Raw genomic sequence first — 24,624 nt, 5'->3', positions numbered from 1 at the left:
TTTGCACTCTTTAAATTGTAAAACTTTTACAGTATTTTTAATACCATGTAAAGTACATTTAATAGCCCTGATGTGTGAAATATACAAATTCAGTGGCCTTGCCTTGGTATTGACCAAAACATTTTGAGGTAGGTATTATTTTTATCTGAAATTTGGTGGAATTTGCTAATTAAAAGCGTCCTATGCGATTACTACTTCAAGTCAAGTCAAGACGGTTTGCAGTACATCACGCGTCTTCATACGCGAGGGAGAGGTGATGGAAATGTACTACGCGCACAACTTACTGAACTCCATCTACAGACCTGGCTCATCCATAACAGATGGAGGATTTGAGCTGGTTCCTATCATCATCACTTGCCTGAAAAGATTAGAAACACATTTTTCCTAGCACAAGTTGTAAACGCTTTTTTCTTGGTGCATTCCTCATCTGTGGTTATTTAGTTTGCTGGGGGCCTGTTGTGACCACAAAATGCTTTTCGTGCTCAGCTTCATCCACTGTTTTCTACAGATGTGTTTCTCAGTGTTTGTAAATGAGTCATGTTCTTTTTCATGGAGTAGAGGAAATCTGCAAATAATAATGGTTTACATACCAGCCCAAAACAGAGCCAAAATGCAAATTGCTTAGTGGGTCTGTTAAACACTATGGTGTATCTTCATTAAAGCTTCAAAGCTGGAATTTCAGTCATTTGGCGCTGTACCAACGTTTGTCACACAACACATAGTAGGAAAGCAAATTTCTGGAACAACCCCTCTTTCCCGTCCCTTGTAAGTCCTCTAGGCATCTTTTTATAGAGAAAACTGAAGCTGAATCTTGTTCAGCATGTTATCCAATAATCTATACTTATACATTTATTGTTATTTCAGAAGAACAGCTTCAGCTAATTTGCGGTTTATTTGCCAAAAAAGACCTAGCATTGAATGCGTCCCTTGTTTCAGCTCGGGCTTACAGCCTTCAGTGACAACCATCATGCCGTGTGCTTTCTTTGCGCTCTGAGGATTGCAGTATGCTTCAATTTCAGCCTAAGATGACACATAATGAAGAAGCATTGGGGGGGGGTCACTTCAGCGAGATGGAATACAAAGAATGTACACACACCCACACAAGCACGAAAGAAAAGGGTATGCAGGTCCTCAGTGACATCTGGGAACAATAAGCTAATAGATTTAGCTAAACTTGCGGTCGTGTTTCTATTTTTAACTCTATGAAACCAGGATACTTGAAGGATGATGCTGAGAGTGCTAGGGTTTCCGCCACATATCAACAAAAAAATCCAGTCTCCGATATTCTTTGAGAAGCACTGTGCTTTGCTGTATGACACAGCATTTCTCGTCTCTAAGCAGTAACTCACAACAAGACCCTTGAAGGCCACCAACAGACTCATTGAGTTCCACAGGAAGACGCCAGCATGCCAATCAAACCACCCACTCAGTATCTATCTGTGCCGAATAACAGCCTCACATGTCCTCAATTGCCCAATAAATACCATAAACAAGGTATAAAAGCATCTCTTTGACCCCGTCCCCACAGAGCCAAAGATTCCAGGTACAGCTATAATAACTCTTGGCAATCATTAAACAAAACTTTATTCCAGAATAATTCATTTCCAACTCATGTTTAATGTTAAACTTGTAAATCTGAAATACTGCAGATTATATCTTTCTACAGAAGGATCCGGTCTCAGTGAAAGAAATTACCTCATCTAAACATGAGATGTTTAGATTACCTCTGTCCATTTATCTTGGCTTAGATTGCTGACCCATATTATGCAACTTGTCGGCCTCTACACCTGCATCACTTGGCTCCTAAACTACATACCTAATATGACCTCCACCAAACAGCAAAACATACCTGCAACTGGAAAGTAGAACACATGCTACGTTTATTTTGGCACAGCATTTACAATCATCTATTGCTATGGATCCTGTAAATCATCCCTGTATTTAACGACGTATTGAAGAGAGCCGATTCGAAAAAAGTATTACAACAGTATGTGCTGGCTAGTACTTTCATAGGATCAAGTACCGTGTTGGGATATAGAGTCGTTTTGCTGTTTTCCTTCTTGTCGACTGCCAAAACCATTCTGCTTAGTCATTGAAAGCGTATCTTCAGTAGCCAATATAAATGAACAAAAACAGATATAACACAGGCGCTAATGTCCTGCGCAGTATAGACTGTTAGCTGCTGATGTTGACCTAGAGATTGACTGTTCTTCCCAGTCCTGATAAGCAAATATTTGTCCATCCATTGCATTGTCCATATAAGGATAACAGACCCCCTGTCACAGACCCCCCTGGGTCGCCCTCAAGGCAGAAAGAGAAGCAGCTGGTCCCTTAATATTCCTGATAGAAGGCTGGACATAATGTAAAAAAAGGATTCTGGTTCCCAATTAGGGAACGTGTAAAGTGTTCAAAACAAACATTTGAGTAAACAATGTAACAGGAAATGCCAATATCTGCTGCACAAGCTCCAAAGGGCAAACATGTTTTTAAAACATGAAGATTCCCTGGGCTATAATCTGTCATATTGTGACACTGAAAATATTTTACGCAGAAAACATTCTCAACTATCAAATCAGGAAGCTGGTAATGGGTAAGGTGCGCAAAGACAAGGACACTCACTAACTAGATAAACACTGTACAACCTGTGCACATCACACATTAACTTGTTCCAGAGATGCTCTCCTGTCATCGACTATGAAACTGTGATGTTGGTCTACACAGCAGACAGCAAAGGCCACAGTCACAATATTGATACAAGCATTGAGACAGTGGTCTGTCAATTATCCTTAGAGTTTCAGAACAGATCTCTACAAGTCATACAATCATGCAAAATAACAGAAGAAGGTTCCTAATTTTATGTTTGCAATGAAGGTGGTATCACCCACTCTGAACGTGATCAGCCAATCAGGACTCGTAGAGATGGTTTACAAGGGGGCCCTAACCCTTTAACTACAAGTAGGTCCTGAAGGCCATTATCATCTATTCAGATGGTTGATAACTGATACGAATACTCCGACGGGAGCACAGGAGGAAGTCTGGTAGCGTCGAATAAAGAGCGACAAAACTACCAAATCATATCCAACACGACCCAACCGTATTTTCATTTCTTTGTGTATCTTTGTGTTCCTGTGTTTCCCTTTGAATAGTGTATATTAAATACCCAGGTGGTAGCATAGCTTTGTTCCATTTAGATATTTGGAGTTTGTAGGAGGCTGTTATCACTCACCATTTCCACCCCCTGAGGAAACGCCGTTCCCTCCCAGTCCTTCTTGGGGAATCGCTGAATGATCTTTCCACATCCCTCCCCTGAAACTGCAGATAAAAAAGACATGAAGATCCGTCAGTACAGATAAAAGAGCATCATCATGGCATCATAGAACTTTTTTTTTTAATGAGAGAAATATCACCTATCTTAAATGAGTCAATTAAAGTACATCAGTTAAATGCTGTTGTGTCAGGAGGAATGCGGTCTAAAGTGTGAAGTATGGGACTTTACACCACCAACACAAAGAAAGGCCATCATGCTATGACGAGCGATCACTGGGGTAGAAGTTAAACCAAAAGGAACAAAGGGTGGTCATACATACGGGACTGTATATGTACACTATATAAAGTCACACAAAGGCGTACACACATACAGTATAGTAGTATGTGTGGTATTGAGACAGACAGCTGGATACTGATCGATAGCAGGTGTAGCTGAGTTTGACCATCGAAAGCTTTACCAGTGAAATAACTCTCTCATAGTTTTCCCTCAGGTCTTGCAAAACTCTGAAACCTAAATTGGATGTAATAATTCATGTAAACATGAGTGCAAGCATAACACAATATGTGTTTAGGAGTTGATATATGACTGCAACATTGTTGTTTAGCAATCTGGAAAGCTAATAAATGGAAAATGTATCCAATTTAAGAAACAAAATTCCTCATTTTAATTGCCAAAAAAAGCATTTTAAGTTTCATTTCACAATATGCTCTTTGACACACTACGTTATCTGACCCCATGACTTCATCGCAGCGTTATTTTAAACTTTTAGTCACTCTTTGACAGCCAGGACACACTTTCTATTTATCAGTTAAGGGAAAATGTTTTCCTCTAAAGAGAGTAAGAGACAGAAATTGAATACATGTGGCCCATTTCTTGGAATACATTTATGTAATGTGGATACAATATATATATATATATATATATATATATATATATATATATATATATATAGTAGCATTCCTAACTTTGTTGAATAGTCACACATGCTGCAGATAGTTTCAGCTTTTCCATCATGTGTTTAACAACGCACTTAAAACAATATTTGGAACTCACATGATTTTATCATCTGCAAAACAACATTTGGGATTTACTCCCACTCAGAAAGTAAAAACTAGAATGACACGTTTGGACATAAGCTCTGGCTGGCACTAAAACTATGTCAAATTGTTATGTTGGTCAGAGAAATTTAAAACCAACATACCCATAACCTGCATGTGCCTTTTAAACATCAATTGTTACCAACAACTTTGGCTCTGAACTAAATAACACACCTCGAATAAAAATAGGCATAAACAGACACTACTACCACGAAGAAAATCTGTATCGCATCAGAGTGTGAGAACACAGGGGACCGCACAGTGTAGCATGAATAGCAATGTGCATTCCCGCGGTGCTGGTAGTCAAAGCTAACAAACTATGAGCAGCGACTGCTAGGTCAAGACAGGGAGGCCAGCGCTCCTTTGAGACACTTTGTGTGTGTGTGTGTGTGTGCCTGTGCTGTAGCTGGGCTAGCAGCTCTCCTATAGTATGAGAGGCTATCCAAGTGTGTGTGTCTTTGGAAAGAGCCAGCACGTAGCTAAGCTAATATTGATGCTCATCCCTAAATATCTAGAGGAATACATCTCTTTTTCATGTTTGTTGTCTCTTGCAGCTATATCACCATTTGTGGAGGTCACGTATGGCCATTTACAAATAATTTCCTTAAAGATTTTGGCATTTCCTATGTAGACAACTGTCATTATATTCTCTGTGGGGAGTCCTATCTCAACACAGGTAAATGCCATGACTCAGCAAACTACTTAGCAGACTGCTCATGAAGCCCCTGTGTCACAGTTTGGCCCAGAGGTCAGATACCATACACATAGGAGGCAAGTTGCTTAAAAAAAAAAATCATAATGTGACGAGGTCGTCGTCCGTCAGCAACCAAGTGCCCCGAGCCTCCCGTCAACAACTCCTTAAAACATAAAGCTCTGTAAAAGAGAGGGACACATTAATGGTGATGAGGCTCTTAGGCTGAAGTGGTGATTGGTCTTGGTTTGGGGGAGTGTATGTTTACTTTAACAGAAGACAGCTGGTTATACTTTTGCTCTCTTTGTTCACCTGTAGAGGCGAGCAGAGCGCGTCCAGACAGACTGGTGCTAGTCTGTCTGACCGTTACGTGTCTTCGGGTCTTAACAGCTCTTCTAATTGAAATCAAATGTTCAAGAGTGCTCCAAGTTCAAATTTTCAACCGCGAATGAAAATAAATGACAAAATTCCTCACATTCCACAAGGCTGCACTCTTGTATTAAAACAAGCCGTGCTCTCAAACACTACCCCCCTGATAACTATAAAGGACCCCACCATGAGGATAATAGAACCCAGGCCTGAAAGGTACATGCTAATTTGAACATCCGCTTGCAAAATGGGAGGGAGATTTTTTTTTTGTTTTTTGGCAGAAGCTATTTAAAACAACAAAAACCTGTCCCAGCCCACGGCACGCGTGTGCATGTTTAAGAGCTTGGCTCATTTCCACCATCATTGCAGCACAACCTGTGTGTGGTGCAGCTGGACTCACTGTAATGCTTTTCAGCTTTGTAATGAAATACAATATATCTGAAAAACATAGATCTAGATACATGGATATTTAAGTTATTTCCTGGAATGGCTTCAGGGGAATATTTATCAGGAACAATAACGAAGGAACTATAAGGCTAACCAGCATTTAATAAGTACCATTTGCTGAGTCCAGTACAAACACTTGACCTTCTTTAAGAAACATTCCCCCCCCCCCCCCCCTTACTAAGTGCGTACACAATTTTATGTGAACTGTAGAGGGATTCATAAACAAAGAAAACAAACTGTACCAGTGGTTAGGACCACTCGTTAACTGATACCATGATACCCACACATTCTTACTGAGCTTTGTGGCCATTTCTAGGTCACGAGACAGCTAATAAAACACAACCGTTGAGAAATACAAGTCAGATATAACATATTCCAGCTGCATCAGCCGTCTTTAACACTTTTTATCAGGTTTCCTGGTGGTTTGTTCGAGTATAAAAAACAGACAGAACAGTGATTTGCTTGATGATGACATGTATTCGTATTGGGATAAAAAAAAGAAAATGTTTTTCTACAATATATACACAATACACACAGCAAAGCTAAGCCTCTCTGACAAAGTGACAGCTGAGTGATGGCGCTCTGAGAATACAGCCAATCCCCTCACTCATACAAAGTATTGGTACGGTTTTTTGAAAGTTTCTTTTTTTGAAAGATTTTGCAGAGACATTCTGACCTTAATGTTCTGTCTTTGCAGCCCTATTGGGACTTGAGCTGTAACTGCAAATCAAGTGACGTCAACACACACACACACACACACACACACACACACACACACACACACACACACACACACACACACACACACACACACACACACACACACACACACACACACACACACACACACACACACACACACACACACACACACACACACACACCTGACTTCAGCTCCTTGGAAAGATTGAATGAACCAAATCATTTATCCCCGAGTGGTGTGATTTAGCATAGTCTCAATAAAAAGTGAAAGACCACGGAAAAAAAGTTGTTAGTCTTTCTTGATTAGAGCAGATGTTTCTCTTTCATCCATCTTCTTGATTTATCTTCCTGCTGTTTCTGTTGATTAAATCATCCAAATGCTTATTTCACCATGTATGGACAGGCCACCAGTGGAGTTGACGTAGCATTCACGTCAGCCTCAAACCTGATTTTGGCCCAGTTGTGCACACAGGCGTGCACTGTTCTGGAAACAAGTTCACAGATATAGCGTATTCGTTTTCCTACACTCCAATATCCAGACCAGAGTTTCAAGGGGAAATCCAGCCAAAACACAGAATTTATATTAAGCTATTGCAGTCATTAAGAGATCGAGGATGTCTTCACGTCCACTGACACTGAATTAGTGATGGCCTCTTTGTGATCATATCATATATACTGTATATACATATATATATATATATATATGACATATTATATCTTAAAGAGCTTCTAGCTGTGCATCAGACAATGTGGCTACATTGCAGGAAAATCCGCCCCGATACTGACATACCGTCCTTTTCTTTATTCTAGTGTATGGAGTAGCTCTGTTTGTCTGATTGTTATCATCACTTCAGTCACTCTTCTGTTTAGTTTGAGTTTTAAATTTATAAATTAAATTTATTATTACATTTACATTTGTAAATTCCCTATCAGAGCTGCTTTTTTCAGCTTTTAAGATCATTGTTGTGGCAAAGGTTAAACCCGGGTTGGTCTCAAAGGTGACCGTCATCAGGAAACTGAACTGTTGTGATCATTCTGTGTGGATGGTATGCAAAGTAAGGTTTGCATGGAAAAAGGTTATCAGAGATTAACTAAACTAATGATGTCATAAATTCAGACAGCTTTCCAGCCTCCAAAGGCAGCTGCAGGGCAGGAAATATGTAAAAGATTAAGAGCATGCCCAGGTCAAAATGTTGTGTGAAAAGAAAAACACATCAGCCAATAAAATAAAATAATGAAAATACAACACACACACACACTTGTGGTTCTCAGGTGGGTTTCTATGATCAACTTTAATATCTTTAACTAGACTAGTATCGATGCCATCACCACTCAGTCAGTCAGTCAGTCAGTCAGTCAGTCAGTCAGTCAGTCAGTCGGTCAGTCGGTCGGTCAGTGGGTCAGTGGGTCGAAACCTTCTGAATTCACCTTGTGAACCTCAGTTGCAACTATGTATATGGTAGCTTACAGTTCGTCCAAAAAAAGCCTCTCTTTCTCTTTCCCTGCTCTGATAATACAACACCTTATCAACAGAGTGAGAGTAGTGTAACAGTAGCCAGTGGAGTTTCCCTATATGTCAGTTCTAAACTCTACAACAGAGAGGAAGGAGCTCCTCCATTGTGGTCTGGATGCCTCTAACCACAAAGTCTGAATCGAAACAAGAAGCTGCCAAATGTGGAGTATAAAAGAAAACAATCAACGGAGGCAGACAATTCAATCATATTAGAGCGAAACAATTCCACATCTGCAATCTTACCCTCAGTAACAACATTAATGTGACACCTTTGCTAACCGCAAGCAGCCTGTTGATGCTGAAATAATACAAGAACTGACATTTGACAACAACGGTAGGCTTGGACGATATGACGAGATTATACGATATTGGTTGGCCACAATAATGGTCCTCAGATGTCCATGATAACAGAACTATATTCAATTATGCAATGCCTGTTATGAATGTTGCACTATTCTCCGTATCTATGCCAGTAATCTGGTGTTATTGTGGTTATATAAATGTAATTTATGGTGCTGTTAGATTGCTGCTAGACCGCCCTGTCAATATAAGTGCATGGGACAGTAAACACTTTTTGAAAATGTTGTTTTTGAAAGGCTAAAAACTAGCAAATAAGGATTGAAGTATAACATTTTGTTAGATAAAATCATGTTGTGAATTTTGGAAATTATCTTTTTTCAGAAAATATTGCTTTTTGGACTAAGGGCTGAGATAATTACAGAGACAAGAAAACAGCACTGCGTCACTTGTGTGTGTGTTTGAGAGTGAGAAAGTGGAACTCGGTGAAATATTGCTTGCAATGTTTCTGCAAGTTGTTAATAATAATAATTTAAATTAAAGCATTAAGAATAAAGCTTATAAATATTCGATACAGCTCTAGTAATTACCCATGTAGCCCTAACTCCAGTAGGAAATACGCTTTTGTTATTACCAATGCACCTGTTTGGCGAAAAATGAGATTCAGTGAAAATGAATATATAATATCGCCAGTAAGGGAATATGAATAACGCCCAACCCTAATCAACCATTGACTGATGGATTTATGAGAGCCTTTTCCCCTGATAGGTCAAAAGGACCGATGTCGAAAAAGTGAACATTTTACAATAGAAAACCGATAGATAATTTAAATACATGAATGGTCATGCAGAGGCTGTTATTATGTGATAACCAGACATGGAGAAATTCAAATATCACAATATTTTAGACCAAATAAGTTGATATTGATATTGCGACGATATTGTGGAGTTGATTACTGGGGCTTACAAATTATTTACAAAATTCGATTCTTGATCAACACTCATCAGTAACTAGTGGTGCAACGGGTCAGAGTCACGGATCGGATCAAAGATCGGATCAGCACAGAAGAAAAAAAAGGAAGCAAATGTAACTTTTAGAGATCCCTGAAAACGTTTCTTTTTGCCGCCGACACTAATTACGATCCTTGGTGATCCATAATGTTGTTTGACTATAGCAGCTGGTCTACAAGGCTCCAGACTATTTTTTTTTGCCACCGTCCCAAAAATAATTTCAACCGCTCTGAAGTCTGTAAACCATCAACAATTCTAAATGTTACCTTTTATTTTGTTGTACTCACCTATAGGGGTTTTTTTCCCTCATAAAAACACAATCAAATGTTGCTGTTTTTTGTATTTTCATTTTATTTTTATCGATTAAAACAAATCTTGTCGATAGTTTTATTGATGCATTATAAGCTGCTTAGATTGCTGTGTAAACAGGTTAGAATTCATCTCTAATATCTATGTATGTTGTTCTGAAAACAACTGGATTTATTCAAGTTTCTCACCAACACTACACTTTACAAGTAAACACATCATGACAATGTATAATTTACTTTCGCATGTCATTTTTACTGAACAGAGCCTGAACGCATCATAATGCAACTGAACAGAACATTCGATCTCCTGTCAATTTAAACACGATTGGTTGTTTACGATGTAACATTATCAGAGAAATGCAGATGTCCTGATCGCATATTTTACTGAATATTGGCGGATAACGATCGTCAGTAAAACTTTATTTCACACTGTGATGGTTAAAATGTGTAGTTAATCTGCGGTTCACATGCGTGCCAAACTGTGAGGGGGGATCTGTACGGACCACGGATCAGTATAGTCTGTAAAAACAAATAAAAGAACAGCTAGCACAATAATGTAAGTTTATAAAATTACATTACTTTACTGTAATAGAGCTTTTAAAACCAGGAACTTATACCATATTACGATATCCAAAGTGTATCATCTATTGTCATATGGGTCATGATGATGCAGGGTGACAATTGCCAAAACTGTCGAATCACTGAGTTACCTGTTACCTGTCTGTATAACTTTACGTTATACAATGTATCCTTTTTTCCTTTGGTCCGGACAAAATAAACAGAAATAAAGGTGTGAGAGCAAACCTTAGTTATGTGAAAGAACAACACAAGTGAATCGTATTAGAACGATTTTAGACATACAGTAAACATATCTGTAGATATATTAGAAAGTAATATAGTAAAGTAAAACAATTTGTTGAACTATGAAGCCTTTTGTTTATATATATTATGATAATTAAAATGAAATAATTTGAAATCTTTCACGCCCCCACGCCCCCACCCCCCCAAGCACAGTGCCACAGACCCTAATCTGAAAATGACTGTAAGCAATAAATGCAAGATTGAATATAGAACATTTGATAAAAACATAAACATTGCTGTGTGAATTATAGACTGAAAGTACAGCTATTATTCTTATTCCTCAAGCACTAAGCAAACCATTTCATTTCATGTGTTGATGTTGATAAAAGAAAACAGACTACACAACATAACTAACGGTTTAGAAAACCAACCACAACACATGGCAGCACTTCAAGATCTGGCATCTACATCATGAAATCAACATCTCCAGCTGTTGGAAGGGCCAGCCTCTAAAGTCGGTGTATGCAAACAATATTTACTTTATGGCATTATTCAGCCAAATACAATACTTAAACTTGACTAAGTTACAGATGGTGTTTAGCCATCACCTTAGCATAAATAAACCGCTGTCAAATATAATCTTGGACTGATTATCAGGAGTTAATGCTTTGTTTACGCAACATATTTTTAGACTAAGTCTCAGAGAGTTGTAAATACAAAAGTGCAGCCTTTTGAAACAGGTCCTCGTCAACTTCCTAAACAACATTCTTATCTTGGGAAAACTTTCTGGCTTATCAATCAAGTTTTAGCAATGAGAAATGTGTCTTTTTATTACAATTAAACAAAGTAAGAGGCATATTCTGACATTTCTGGTCAAAAAAACAAGTTAAGAACCCCAGATTTCATTTCATGTTGCAATATGAAAACGACAATGCTGCAAGAAAAAGTACAACATTTCATGCAGTCAGTAACGGGCAGCTGTGCAGGCATTTCCCTGAAATGAGGAGACCATTGTTAAACTCAGAAGCCAGCCCGAAGCCAACAAATGTGTGATCTCGAGAAAAACAGCACATGAAGTTAATCAAAAGGATCCGGTAAATGAAACTATGAACTTCAGCTGGTTTAAGCCAACACAAGCCTGAAAATAAATAAATGGTCTAATGACGGAGTTACTGTAAGCAACGCGTACAGGTTTAGGGAACTATGAAAACACAGAAACCCCAAAATACCCTGGATGAGAAGCAATGTCGAAACGACAAAGAAATTCAGTCACAGAAATTGTCTGCTCCGGCTGCTACCATTAGCCAAACAACAAACTTTCCATCAGAAGCTGATGTGCCTCCAGCAGCTACAGACACCACAGCTCAGATTTGGGAGGTCAATGGACATAATGGAAGAGAAGTTTACTTAGTTTTGCGGAAACTCTGGAAAGAATATCCACAACTTCAGAAAGCCATTTCAAATGCATTACCAGGTGAAGCAGCCGTTATCAGATGTGGTGGACATAGTGACCGATTTGGAAGAAAGCCTTGCCGAAACAGAAACGAAAAAGAAAAAAAGGACACGGCTAATGGCATGGCTTTGATCGTTCTGACCCACATCTCTGTGGCTATAAAAACAGATAAGCCTTCTGATTACTGTGCTTCGTGAAGACCAATAAGCTTGCTTGGGGGTGATTGAAATGTATCATCGATGCTCTGGTTATATTGAGTGGGTTAAGTTTCAGGAATCACCACGGACTCTCTGGTGTCTGCTGTTAGTAGACATTGAATACAGAATTTCGCATTATGCTGATGATGTGTTGTTGTTTAATACTAACCCAGAGAACTCCATACCTGTTTTGATATCAATAATCACTCAGTTTTCAGGGTACACAATTAATTATGACATGTCAGAGCCCCGGCCACTGGGTAACTTTGGGCACAGGGCTACTCTTGTTAATTTTCCTATATCAGGTGGTCAACTTCAGCCTTTACATATCCGGGCATCAGAGTAGCAGCAAACATTAAAGAGTTGAAAAATCCAATTTCACGCCAACTCATCAGGTAAAAAAACCTTAGGTGGTTTGATCGCCCTCTGTCACGGACGGGTGGAGTTGGCCCCAATTGTACCCAAAGCAAATGCTACCACTTAAGATCAATAGAGCAGCCACTTTAAATATTGAAAGAGTTCTCACTAAATTCACATGGCATGGAAGGCAATCTAGATGAAGACATCACAATTGCCTATAGGTTGGGGTCAAGCACTTCCCAACTTTTTGTATTGTAACTGGGTTTTCCTCTAGTGAAGCCCGGCCTAATGTTAGCGAGTGTTCGGTCAAGAGAGGGAGCATGTGTGCGACTTTAAATATGAAGTATGAAGTGTGTGTACAGTGTGTCTGTTATAAAAATGCCATAACTCCTCATGACCCAAAAAAAGCTCTTTTGTCTTGCTTGCCACCTGCTGATTAAAATGAAGGAGGTTAGCCCCGAAGTTAGAGACAACTCCGGCTCAGGCTCACATAAGGTGGGCTCACCTTTAACGGTGGACCAGATATTCCATGATTCAATTATTAACATCCCTAATACAAGTATGTATACATTGTAATTCATACATGTTAATGCTCCCATGTTAAATCATTAATTTATTCTTGCTAATTTGACAATACCTGTGCTGTTTGGTTCTTTGTTTCACTGTGCAAGAAATTAATAAAATTGGATCTATGAAAAAGGTCAGTTCATTAAGTTTCTGAAGATAAAACCAAACATGAAGTCATTCTTGGTACAACTACTACAATAATCTTTGAAAAGCATTTTATGCATCTAATCCGATTTTAAAAATGACTCCACACAGCTTGCATACTTGCATTTCTACTGATATGCACAGCCAAAAGGAATCTGCAGATGGAAATATTTAGCTCTCAAAAATGTGGAAGTTTTGTTTTTGTTATCTTGCAGGATGGTGCTGTGTTACATAAGATGTTCCCCAAGTCCAGACCAGAAAATGAAGACCATAAAGACACACAAGCAGGGATTGGGCATCGTATCTGTGAAACATATTCCAAAAGCAGTTTGATTCAATAATGATGATATCCATCCAATAAACTGTTTGAGAAAAGCAGCTGGGCAAATTCCTCTTTTTCACTCGGCAAATTACAATTTATGGCAGACAGCACGCCAGACAGTATTCCACCACATGCCAATAAAGAGACAGTGTCCCACTGCAGAAGGAAAATACAGAATAAAGTGCAGATTCAATACATACTGCGTCCATCTAAACCAGCAAGCGTTTTCACATTCCAACATTATTCATGAAAATAATTCCAAGGGTTGTGGCTCATGACACTGGCCCCCAGGGAAGCGGACTCTGATTCGTTTTCTTGGAGGAATCTGCCTCTCGGGTCGTGTTGTCCTTCATCATATTCATTTTGACATATGTGACGCACCGTAATGACAAACAGCATCCCTGCGATAGATTTTAAAGGTCAACAATAAGTTATAGAATTGGAAGTTGCGCCTACTTTTTCATTGGTTTTATATCACCTCGGTCTGTTAAACTAAGCACAAGGATTTGACCATTAGTCATATGCCTTTCAATACATTTTTCTAAATAGGTCACCAGTATTGCAAAGAAAATATCCCAAGTGTTGCTGGAGACACATACTCTGGATTCATATTCATTTTCAAGGGGACAAAATCTTTGTAACCATCTTATTGCAGCTTCAAGCCCACTGTACTGTAATCCTACCTCCACACCCCGCTGTGTCACCATGAGAGGAGCTTCATCACCACTACTATCACTGTACAGTTACTTCTACACACCAGGTTTGTTCTACTTTGAAAGCAACAGTTTCTCTTTGTTGCAAAGGTTATCTTTTTTCACCATCATTACTAGATTTCATCAAATACGATTTGAGTTTCTCAAAAAGGTATGGATGTATTTTTTACAGTGCAATTCTGATTCACTGCAAATTGGAACGGTCAACAGATTGCATGCTTCACGTTATTTCCAACTGATCCGTCTCATCTAACAATGAGAAGTGGGTCAGGCCAGAAAAGCTTGATGACCCAGGTCGGGGTCCCTGGTTTGTAATAACAAGTAAGGCGGACGGGAAAGGCTGTTCTCTGGACGACCTACCACATACTACAATGAGCAGGCTGGTTTCTACAAACCAACTATACAGGGCACAGGCTCTGAATAGTTAGAGAAACAAGCGGTTGTCATTTATTTTCCTCTGTTTTTCAAATCTAAAAGTCATTTTGATTTTCCAGTTCTGAAAAAAAATCACTTCCACTTAAAGACAAGGGCATCTCTGCAGGGCTCTAACCCAAACCCACAATGGCTATGCTACATTACACTCAGGAAAACATAATAAAAGCAGACAAATACAATTCAGTATGGAGTGTCCTCGCATGTGGATAAGCCTGTCGCAGCGCCCTAATCAACCACAATCTGAGATGGCAGACTTGTATTGCTTGCTCTCGCCACAATCAACTTCATCATTATAATCAGCGGTGGCCAGTGGAGAATAAACTAGACTCATGATCCCCGTGTCTTGTGGTGAGACTGACTAAATGTGAATACATTCAGGCTCTTCTGGGGACGCCAGGAACATTTTGTCCTTGGAGCAACAAAAAATGCATTTGTCAGTTGGCGCTTGGATGCGCAGAGCTGATGAAAGACACTGTTTACCTATTGTGCATTGCAAGCAAAAGAGGATTCAGCTGCTCTGGCCCCTCTTAGACACACATGGCGCTGGATGGACGCCATGGAGGCTTTAATGTGTTCACTCATGGCAGGGTAAGCAAATATTCTTCCTTTCTCCAGGCTGCTCAGTGAGGAGCCGTTATTATTGGATCCTCACGAATGGATGAGTGGCGATAACTTACAGTGGACCTTTGAGTATTTATAAAATACCATTTATCATTTGGGAACTCTACGTCAGTGCAATGCCAACATGTTTTCGTCTGCTTATCTATCAATGCTTTGAAGTGTGTGTGTGCAAAGCTGTTTCCTTGGATGAAAATCATTTTAAGAGGCTGGACCTGAGGCACAACATGTGAGAGGAAGCATGGGGAGCTCCCAGCACAGAACAACAGAGGAGAGGGAAGAGGATGGGCCTCTCCTCGCAGCTGTATTCCGCCCAACATGAACAAGTTGAGCACTCTTCCGGCAAAAACAAATAGAACACAACAAATCACTGACAAGTGGGTAAAAAAAAATAAAAAAATAGCCCCAAAACAGAGCGTGCAGGAGAAGGCAAGTAGCAACAAGACATCCGCTAACAACATTACGAAAGACAAATACAAAACATTGATGCTAAACACCGGTGTTAGCTAAACAAATATGACCGAGGAATCATCTGAAAAGGAAAATGTCTCCAATAGCTGGCAGTTAAACCAACCGCCGGACCTGACAGGAGCACGGTCAACAGGGACAGGATGTGACAGATTTTGAATCCACGAAAAAGTTTCGATTGATCCAAGTCAAATATCGCAACCTGTCGTACGTAAACATCCACTGGTGATGTGCCATCATTCGTGTACTTGGTCTGTAAACACATGCCCGCCGGATGATTGTCACTATCTGGCTGGTTTAGGAGAAGAAGACGAGAGAGAGTGTTTCCAGTGTCGCCTGATAGCTGTGTGGCTAACGTTGAGCTAAAGCTATCTAGCATCAACATCATCACACACTGACTGACGGCCTGGACCCAAACCTCAGCCGCTGCGAGCCGCGCCCTCCGTCAGAACTTACCAGCTTTCTCCTGATCGTATCCCACGACAATAAAATAGTCAGCAAATCTCGCCATGTCTGCTGCTTTTCCCGAGTAATACCAACACAATTCAGCATTTTTCCTGCTTCCAAAGCACAGCCATGTTTGACAGAAGGAGTGTCACTGCGCCTGCGTGCCGGAGAGGGAGAAATCCATGGGCGTGGGCCCTTGAGTTTACAAATACAGCACTGTGTCCCAACAGAGGCTCTTTTAGGTCCAAACTTTAGGGTCCCCACCTGTTTACACCAGGGAAAGCCGCCACACCAGAATAATACTATAATGTATTGAGAACAACAGTTATCAACAGTTGATTTACTGGAGATTCTAGTTTGAACAGAGCTTTTCTATGGTAAACAACGTGCATAAATGGTAGAATAAATATGTGGAATAGCAACTGATGCAGAATATTCCCATCAGTATTATGTTCAGCAGGTTATATAATAAAATCCTACTTCTCTATACTTGCTGCCCTCTTTTTTCAGTATAATAGATAGATAATATAAGGATTTAGTGCCAGGGACACTTCTGTCATCTTTCACCGCAAATCAACTACTTGTCAAATATGCCACCAGTACAAAAAATACTACTTGTATTAAAATACACTACAAAAATATATATTTTTCCTGACAATATGACAAAACTGCTCCAATTGCAACCTTAACATGATCAGGGGTTATTTCATGGACTCACATATTTGTTTGCGCTTTTTAACGCAACTTCATATAATGCTTCAATCTTCTGGTAATGACAAAAGGTTATTAAAAAAAATCAATATTGTTGCTGTCTAAGACAAAAAGTTTGTGTTTTAAAATAGCTCGTTCAAGCTGAACATGGCTGTGGTTTGACATACAATGTGCAGGTCAGGATAAACTCATGGGATTAGTGCAAAACATTGAAATTTATGAAAATAGGAAAAGCTGTCACAGGGAATAGCACATGGAAACCAGTACTCCAGCTAATGTGTGTGAGAGAAACGCAAAAACTACAACAGCAGGAACTTAAAGCAATATCCACTGCATTCTCTCTCACTCTTCTGCTCTTTTCTCAACTCCTCTGTAATTAGTGAAGGTGACAAACATTATAGGCATTATAATAATTGTGAATCACCTGTCAAATTTGTGCTTTTAGGGTTGACACAATCTTTTTCCCGACACACCTGGCATTAGTAGCTCAGGTTTCCTGTCACACGTACCTGCTCATACGAATACAATACAAGGATACGACAGCAACTTCATGGAGGACAAACTAAATATTTCTATATAAGGAGCCAAAAAGCAACAGCAGAACTGTGTTGTCATGATTTCACAATCTCCTGTTGTAAACTAAACTAAGGGGAAAACTTATCTGCCAGAGGCAATTATCACTACAAAGTGCTTTTACGAAACATTTGCTGGTTTACAGCACATGTGGTTGACATTTATGTATTCTTTGAGTTGGGTCACATGAGATATAAATACACTCCGGAAGGTTCTGCATCGGGGACTAAAAACAACACGATATGAGTAATAGAATGCTGATATGCCAGAGTGGAATGTCAAGTGTTAAGTATTTCTAAAATGATGTTGAAAGAGCCCACGGCAGGGTTTTTACCCTTCATTGAAACTGAAACAAAAATCCAAACTGAAAGCATTTCTTAAAGCAACCCCAAAATCTCTAACTGACACCATACCTAGTGGAAGTTTCTGCAGTGGAATTTCTACACTGATAAAACCGAATGTTTTTTCTCTGGTATTTACAGAATTTCATACACTGTCTGAAGGGGCGTACGATTTCAATCTTTTTGGCATCACATGCTCAGTGTTTCTGAGGTATAGGTTATCTCTTCTTAACAATATGCCCATCACAGACACAGACTGATCTAGCTGTTAGCTATCAAGGTTGTGATAAACAAAAATGTGTGATCTCCGTAACGCGTTATTTGTGATAGTACTTTCTGTGTATGTTTTAGGGGCTTATTATCCACATCTGACTCAGGAACCGCACCGACCGACCGGTGGTGGTTTCCAGCCTTACAGACCAATCATGAATAAAGGTCAAAGAAAGAAATATCCTTTTTTTCAGTTACTTTGACTTATTTAGCTTTCACTCTTCATGTAAAACTTCTTCAGGATTAGAGTGACTCACTGTACTGACCATCCCATAAAGTCCGATAATGTGAGAGGGTGAGACGTAGAGGCAGACTTGATGGCTCTCTTGTTTTTCTTCAATAGATTCTTGGGTATGCATTCCTGAGGCAAAAATTGAAGTCATATTAGTTATAATTTATAACAGCACAAAATCAGCAGGACTATTTAAAAAAAAAAAACCCTAAGCCAATATTGTTCGTATGTCTAAGATTGTTGTTCAAGTTCATTTTCTGACTCTAGATTTATTTTGAGTTAAATTGTAAAATTCCATTTATCATTTATCCAAATATCAAAATAAATGGTAAGTCCGGGGTCAAATATTTGCCTTGTACAAACAGATACATTGAATATATTGTGTTTACAGTTGGGCATATTTACTATATTTAATCAGTTACTCAATGCTTGTCTTTTTCCAAATCTCAAATTCATCATCCAGTGTACTTTCAAAGCTAACATGGAACTTCACTGTGTCAGGGAGTGCCCTGAAAAGCAGACTGTGGAAACATTCCTTAAATTCTATTTTATGCAATTAGCCAGTTAAATTGAAATGAACGATGACAAAAACTATACCTAATTGACCTTAAAGTTCAAATATCACAAGATGAATGTTGAAACTTTTTCTTTTGTGAGTATTTATATTTCTAATACCCTTCCCCCTATAGAAAGCAGTCAGCTGAGATGAACACATAGTACTTTTACTGGGACATTGTGTAGTACAGTATGGCACTTACATAACGGATGACCATTGATTTGTTGCCATTTTATCCACATACTGAAATAAAACAAATAAAACATTTTCTGAGAACTGTAGAACTTTGTTGATGCATCATTTATACTGAGCTGTGAAAAAGTGAATGTTTCGACTCAGCGAAAGAGTGAACACAGGATACACAGGATGTACTGCACTACTTTCCTTTATCATTTTAATTTCTATTTCCATTCTTGATCTTTTTACTGTGTTGCATTGTACTACAAGAGCAGTACAAGAGTGCACTGGACGGGGTGGGGGAAAAGGATGAGAGATGTGTGTGTGTCTGTCCTGAGCCCCTCCCACCTCCTGTATAAAGGCTCCCAGTCTGGTGTGTAGGAGCTATTAGTAGAGTGACACAGCTGCCTCACAGAACCAGTGGCAATTTCAAGAAACCTGTGGAGTACTATTTTACAGCTGATTGTTCTTCCCCATCCATCTGATATTTTGTCAGAGAATTACAGGTATGTGCATTTTCTTTTAACAAAGATATTGCTGTGGTTTGCTCTGCTACCAGCTGATGGCTCAAACCTTGCTTTTTTGAGGTCAGGGCACAAGTGTAGGGACAACGACAGGTTATCTGCCCGGTTATATAAGCAGTTCAGCTCTCACTGTGTGCGTCTGTGAAGGAATTGCTCAAGGTGTAAAGCATCTGACAGAGGCAGTACATCATATATTGTTTATTAGTTGCAATCGATTTTGCAATGTTTTTCAGTTATCAGATAACTGAGGGGTTTTTTCAGTCTATTTTGGACCCCGCATTGGTCAACTGTCCTTCGCGTTATTGGCCAGGGGCCCAAAGCATGGTTGTAGGTTTACTTAACTGAGCAAAATCTGACCTTAGCTTAACTTTTTAAATAAATGAATGATAAGTGCAAATAACTTGGCTTTTGGACTCTTGTGTAAGCAAGTACCAGTGTGGCACATATAGGAATACTGTATGAGGGAGCTCTAACACATGTTTTCTCTACTCTCCACAGGAGTCAAAATGCAATTGATCTTCCAGTCCTTTCTCTCGTGCTGTCTACTGGCGACAGTAGCACACTGTGTGGAACTTCAAGTGAATCCGGAGTTGAAAAAAAGGTGCGTTAACTGAGGAGTAATCCATTAAATGATCAAAATGTTTTCAGTTGATATAAGATGTGACAGTCTGCCAAGTCTGTGACAGCTGTCTACTGAATTATCTACCTAAGACTAACGAAGAGTTTTGTTTTCCTCTCCCAGGCGAAGCATATGGCTCGGGAGCAGATTGAGACGGGATCTTGACAGTGTATCACTAGAGAAGACAGCAGAGTCTGAGAACTTTGTCAGACCAGAAGATATCAGGGACACTTTGCTGCCACATTCCAGGTAAGACACTAACCATGTTATCTGCAAACCGTCTCCATTTGGCCATCATATCATTTTTTTGTCATAGAAAAGGAAGACTCAATTTAAGCACAGAATACTCAGCCATTGACAACTCAGGACTGAACTGCATAGATTAATATTCTCTCCTTCTCCCTCTGTCCTCCAGCACTGACATCAATGTCCGAACCAAGAGGTCCAAACACTCAGGCAATCAGTCAAGAAGACAAGGTTGTTCGCTGGGCACATGTGCAGTGCATGACCTCGCACACCGCCTGCACCAGCTCGGTAACAAGTTGAAGATCGGGAGTGCCCCCGTCGACAAGATCAGCCCACAGGGATACGGCCGGAGGCGTCGATCTCTCCCAGTGCACAGAGTCACACTGAGGCTAGAGCAAGGCAGGCTGAGGCCAGCGTGGAGCATAAATGATTCCCAAGTTCACAAGCTCGAGGCTCTCCTCAGACGGACATGAGCGGAAATTAGCTAGAGGAGTTGGGAACTAAAAGCGAGGGAGTTAGTGTCCTCTCTCTGTTCTAAAATTCTCGAAATGCCTTAGACTTCTGCCAAGTATTTCCCGGGCACATTTTTCAAGGCATGAGAACTGAGTCAGAGCAAGACTGGCTGCACTGAGTTTCTCTCAAGGCTGAGCCTTGCAGCTCAGCGATGTAGAGCGTGCAAACAACTGCAGCTGGCGTACAGACACTGGATGGCACAGCGTGAAGCGAACTACAGGTGCTGCTCTTTGCTTGGCAGAGGGAAAGGAAGAGTGCTAATACCTGGCAAAGTGGACACATCCTCTGGCTTAAAGAGGGAACTCTCTTCTGTCGTTCTTGGACTTTACACATTTCTTCCTCAAGGCCAGGACTTTGATAAGTGCTATCCTCTAAGGATTATACCACCATGTTCCAAACTGTCAGTACTTGTCTGCACTTTTCCATTTGGACTTAAAGTCAAATGAATCATCAGGAAAATACATCTTCATCACAATGCCAAACTGCTAGAGAGCTCTGAAACTCTCAGTTTATATAAAGTTTTGGACACTGTATAAGGGAAATGTCTTAGATTCTGTAAGATATGTGCCAGTCCAAAATGGATTGAAATATACTTGAAATTGTTATTGTTTGTACAAAAACATGTGCAATCTATATTTGTTTTTATTGCAGGTATGTGTATATATGAATTCCTTTATTTAAATATTATATAGAGGTTACATTAAAGTACTTATGCAGATAGAACTATTTTTGTACAGGAAGAAATATATATGGGCATTGTAGCTGTTTGTCATTATTCTTTTGCAAACTGTGGTAATAGGATATGTGTTTTATATATATATATATATATATATATATTATATATTTGTAAATGTGTTCTATTTTATTTGTGTCAAAGCAATAACATTGTTATTCAATAAACATTTTGCATACAAAATCTAGACCTTGTCCAGACCTCCTTTGCTCGTGGCTCTTGTAAATTGAAAGTGGCATTCTATTGTCTGGAGAGCACTGCTACAGGAAGACACAGAGCACCTGGTCTCTGTTAAGTGATTACAGGGTCTCATTAGAGCCTCCCCTCCTCTCACTACATTCCCCTAGTTATGACGCACACCCCCCCCCCCCTCAAAAAAGGGCAGACAGGGTGCCAGGCGCATTCCTGCTTGGTTCAGCTCATATTTGTTGGCTCACCCCACACCACAGAGGAGCCCTAAAGCCATCAGAGGAGACTGAAGCTTCCATCTGTTTTCAATGGTAGATGGTTGGGACACAAAAAGGCCGATGCAGGGGGTTCCGGTCTCACATTCCTGCGAGGGCATCACAAAAACTGCTCCAACAAAGCACTGATCGTGACCTTTAAATACAAGCAGACCCCCGAGACTGAACAGAACTGAAGGGCGACAGACCTCTTAACTTGACATATTATCACCCCTCCTTTCACGATTTTGGGGAGTTCAGATTCACCAAAAGATAATAAATAAAACAATGTGTCCAATCACAGTCCAATCAACACTTCATCAACACATATACAGATTCACCACAATAGATCAAATCATGAATTCACTGAATGGTACCAAGTCAACTAACCGGGTCCTTAGTGAGACATTCATTGCCACTTGTTTCCTGTAAGCGCTAACTGGATATTCCCCCTGCTTTTACAAGCAATTCTTAGTGAAAACATGCAGACAATGAAAAACAAGTCAGTGACTGAATACAATCATGTATAACTTCAGTTTTTTTTATACAGCACCCAGCTCTTCATATTGATTTATAGTGTGATCATTAGTAATTAGAAATATGTTGGCTGCACACGGTGTCTGCTTTTATGTTAATTCCCTGGAAAAGTCAATTGCAGCTGTTCAAAACGTTGCAGTATGATTGTGGGCAGGCTGTATTGAAGTGAGGGTCCAATCCTTAGCTGCATGTTCTCTGTTGCCATCTAGTGAGATTAGATGGGTAAAACTGCTCAATTTGGGTTTTTGGTTGTTATTGGTATTATGTACTCAACTAGATCAGACTTTTGAATTTGTACAACGGTTTTTTTGAATAAGAAGCAGGAACAGCAATGGGTGAGAAATATGACTATCCCTTTAATTATATTGTTGGGTTATTAACTTAAGTCCTGTCTTTAAGCTCAGCCAATCTTGAAAATCAGGAACCTTTTAAAGAATTACCCCATACTTTAATGTATTTCAAAGATGATTTATATCTTACTTAAATACTGTAAGCAAATATGGGTTCACTCTTATTATCAAGTAGTTTTTCATTATCACAGATTGCAGGGGGCTTTAACTTTATGCTTAAAACAGCACAATGCACAGTAGCTCCAATATGGTAATAGTACAATACCGGCCCCATAAATTATTGAATGGCATGAGGCCATTGACAACAAAACTAAAATAAAGCAAATGTGCCATCTAGTGGCTCATTAATTGACATGTGTTTCTACATTTTGAATGGGAATTTAGTTTCGACACAAAATCCTCTCAGTGTTTCTCACCACAATAAAAGCATTTTAAAATCAGATTGGATGCATCTAGATCTGGCCCAGTCAGTGTTCTACCGTCAATCAAATTATACTGGCCCAGGGCAAAGATTCAGTCCTCTACAGCCAACTCTAAAAGTACCCTGATAACCTGAGCTGAGAGGATTAGCCTCGTAATCTCAAACACTGTTGGGCTAAATCAGGGACAGTGGGCGCCCTGCTGCTTACGGCCACAGCATTAAATGGGCCTTGTTCTGTGTGAGGAGTTCACCTTCGCTGTACTGCAAGACTGCTAATTCTGCTTGGCAAAGGTATCAGAGAAAGCGCTGTGATACGTCTGTGAGACTCTACCCAGAGGTTGATGTTACCAGTGGTGCAGACAGCTTGGAGTTTTTGTTTATTTGCATCATACACAGAATACATGCAATAATAGAGACACTTACTTTTGCCATGACGTACACTGGTGGGGTAAGTCAGGGTGAACATGCTGTAATAGTCTTTGAGGGACTGTAATTAAAGAGACAGAAGCAAGAGCAGGGTTTTTAAGTTTTGAAACAAATTAGTCTTCCAAGTGAGAACTGTTATGTGTTGTTTATCTAATCAAAAGGGCATCCTTACATTGCTGTTGCTTGTCTGCTCACGTCTCATCTCAGCTAAATGTCCTGCAAATGAACAAGACATACACAAGAGGACATGATTAGGCTCTGAGAAAGAAGAGAGAGAACAGGGAAACCCTGGGATTTTACATGTTGACCCATATTGAGCATAATTCCAACATCCATTAATATTGCCTGAAAAAGTAGTGAAACGGTGCAAATGACCATGATGGCTGATATCAGCATGTATTCTGATGTCCTTGCACTCTGCTGCGGCACTGAAAGAGTTAAGGATGGAGCGATGAGCACTGCAGGGTGGTGGATGAGATGTCATATACTCTAGCCATAACACGAGCACAGCATGACTTGGATGTTTATCCAATATACAAACTTCAGAGACAGCAGAGCCTGAGGAGGTGAGTGCACTTATTTGATATATTAGTAGTCTAGAACCAGTGATGAGGTTGGGAAGGGATGCAAACATCACTTACAGTATCTTTCTTTCAATCTTCATTTAAAATGTCTTTATATGCAGTTTTGTTATACTGTATGTGGTAACTGGTTTATGTGTATCT

General features: G+C 39.7%; 2 protein-coding genes across 3 annotated transcripts in view; one reads left to right on the top strand and one right to left on the bottom strand.

Annotated features, from left to right (window-relative positions):
- Positions 1-16,360, bottom strand: part of sbf2 (SET binding factor 2) — a 79,963-nt gene extending 63,603 nt beyond the window's left edge. For both annotated transcript variants that reach the window (XM_079164275.1, XM_079164276.1), the window contains exons 1-2: positions 16,237-16,360; positions 3,227-3,312 (exon numbers count right to left, since the gene is read on the bottom strand). In XM_079164275.1, coding sequence (XP_079020401.1) covers positions 3,227-3,312; positions 16,237-16,291 — 141 coding nt within the window. In that variant the 5' untranslated portion in view covers positions 16,292-16,360. The remainder of the gene's footprint in view (positions 1-3,226; positions 3,313-16,236) is intronic.
- Positions 16,361-19,486: 3,126 nt separating this feature from the next.
- Positions 19,487-21,903, top strand: adma (adrenomedullin a). Its single transcript, XM_079164603.1, has 4 exons — positions 19,487-19,593; positions 20,110-20,212; positions 20,354-20,479; positions 20,646-21,903. The coding sequence occupies exons 2-4, from the start codon at positions 20,118-20,120 to the stop codon at positions 20,947-20,949; spliced, it is 525 nt and encodes a 174-aa protein (XP_079020729.1). The 5' UTR covers positions 19,487-19,593; positions 20,110-20,117; the 3' UTR covers positions 20,950-21,903.
- The last annotated feature ends 2,721 nt before the right edge of the window (positions 21,904-24,624 follow it).

Source organism: Pholis gunnellus, assembly GCF_910591455.1.
Source record: "Pholis gunnellus genome assembly, chromosome: 1".
Taxonomy (NCBI): domain Eukaryota; kingdom Metazoa; phylum Chordata; class Actinopteri; order Perciformes; family Pholidae; genus Pholis; species Pholis gunnellus.
Note: the sequence above shows the minus strand (reverse complement) of the source record. Positions and strands in the feature narration are given on the sequence as shown.

Bases quoted from the DNA above. Each gene is read 5' to 3' on its own strand.
- adma (XM_079164603.1), top strand. From the start codon at position 20,118: ATGCAATTGATCTTCCAGTCCTTTCTCTCGTGCTGTCTACTGGCGACA. The intron at 20,213-20,353 runs GTGCGTTAACTG...TTCCTCTCCCAG, and splicing joins AATCCGGAGTTGAAAAAAAG to GCGAAGCATATGGCTCGGGA. The intron at 20,480-20,645 runs GTAAGACACTAA...TCTGTCCTCCAG, and splicing joins ACTTTGCTGCCACATTCCAG to CACTGACATCAATGTCCGAA.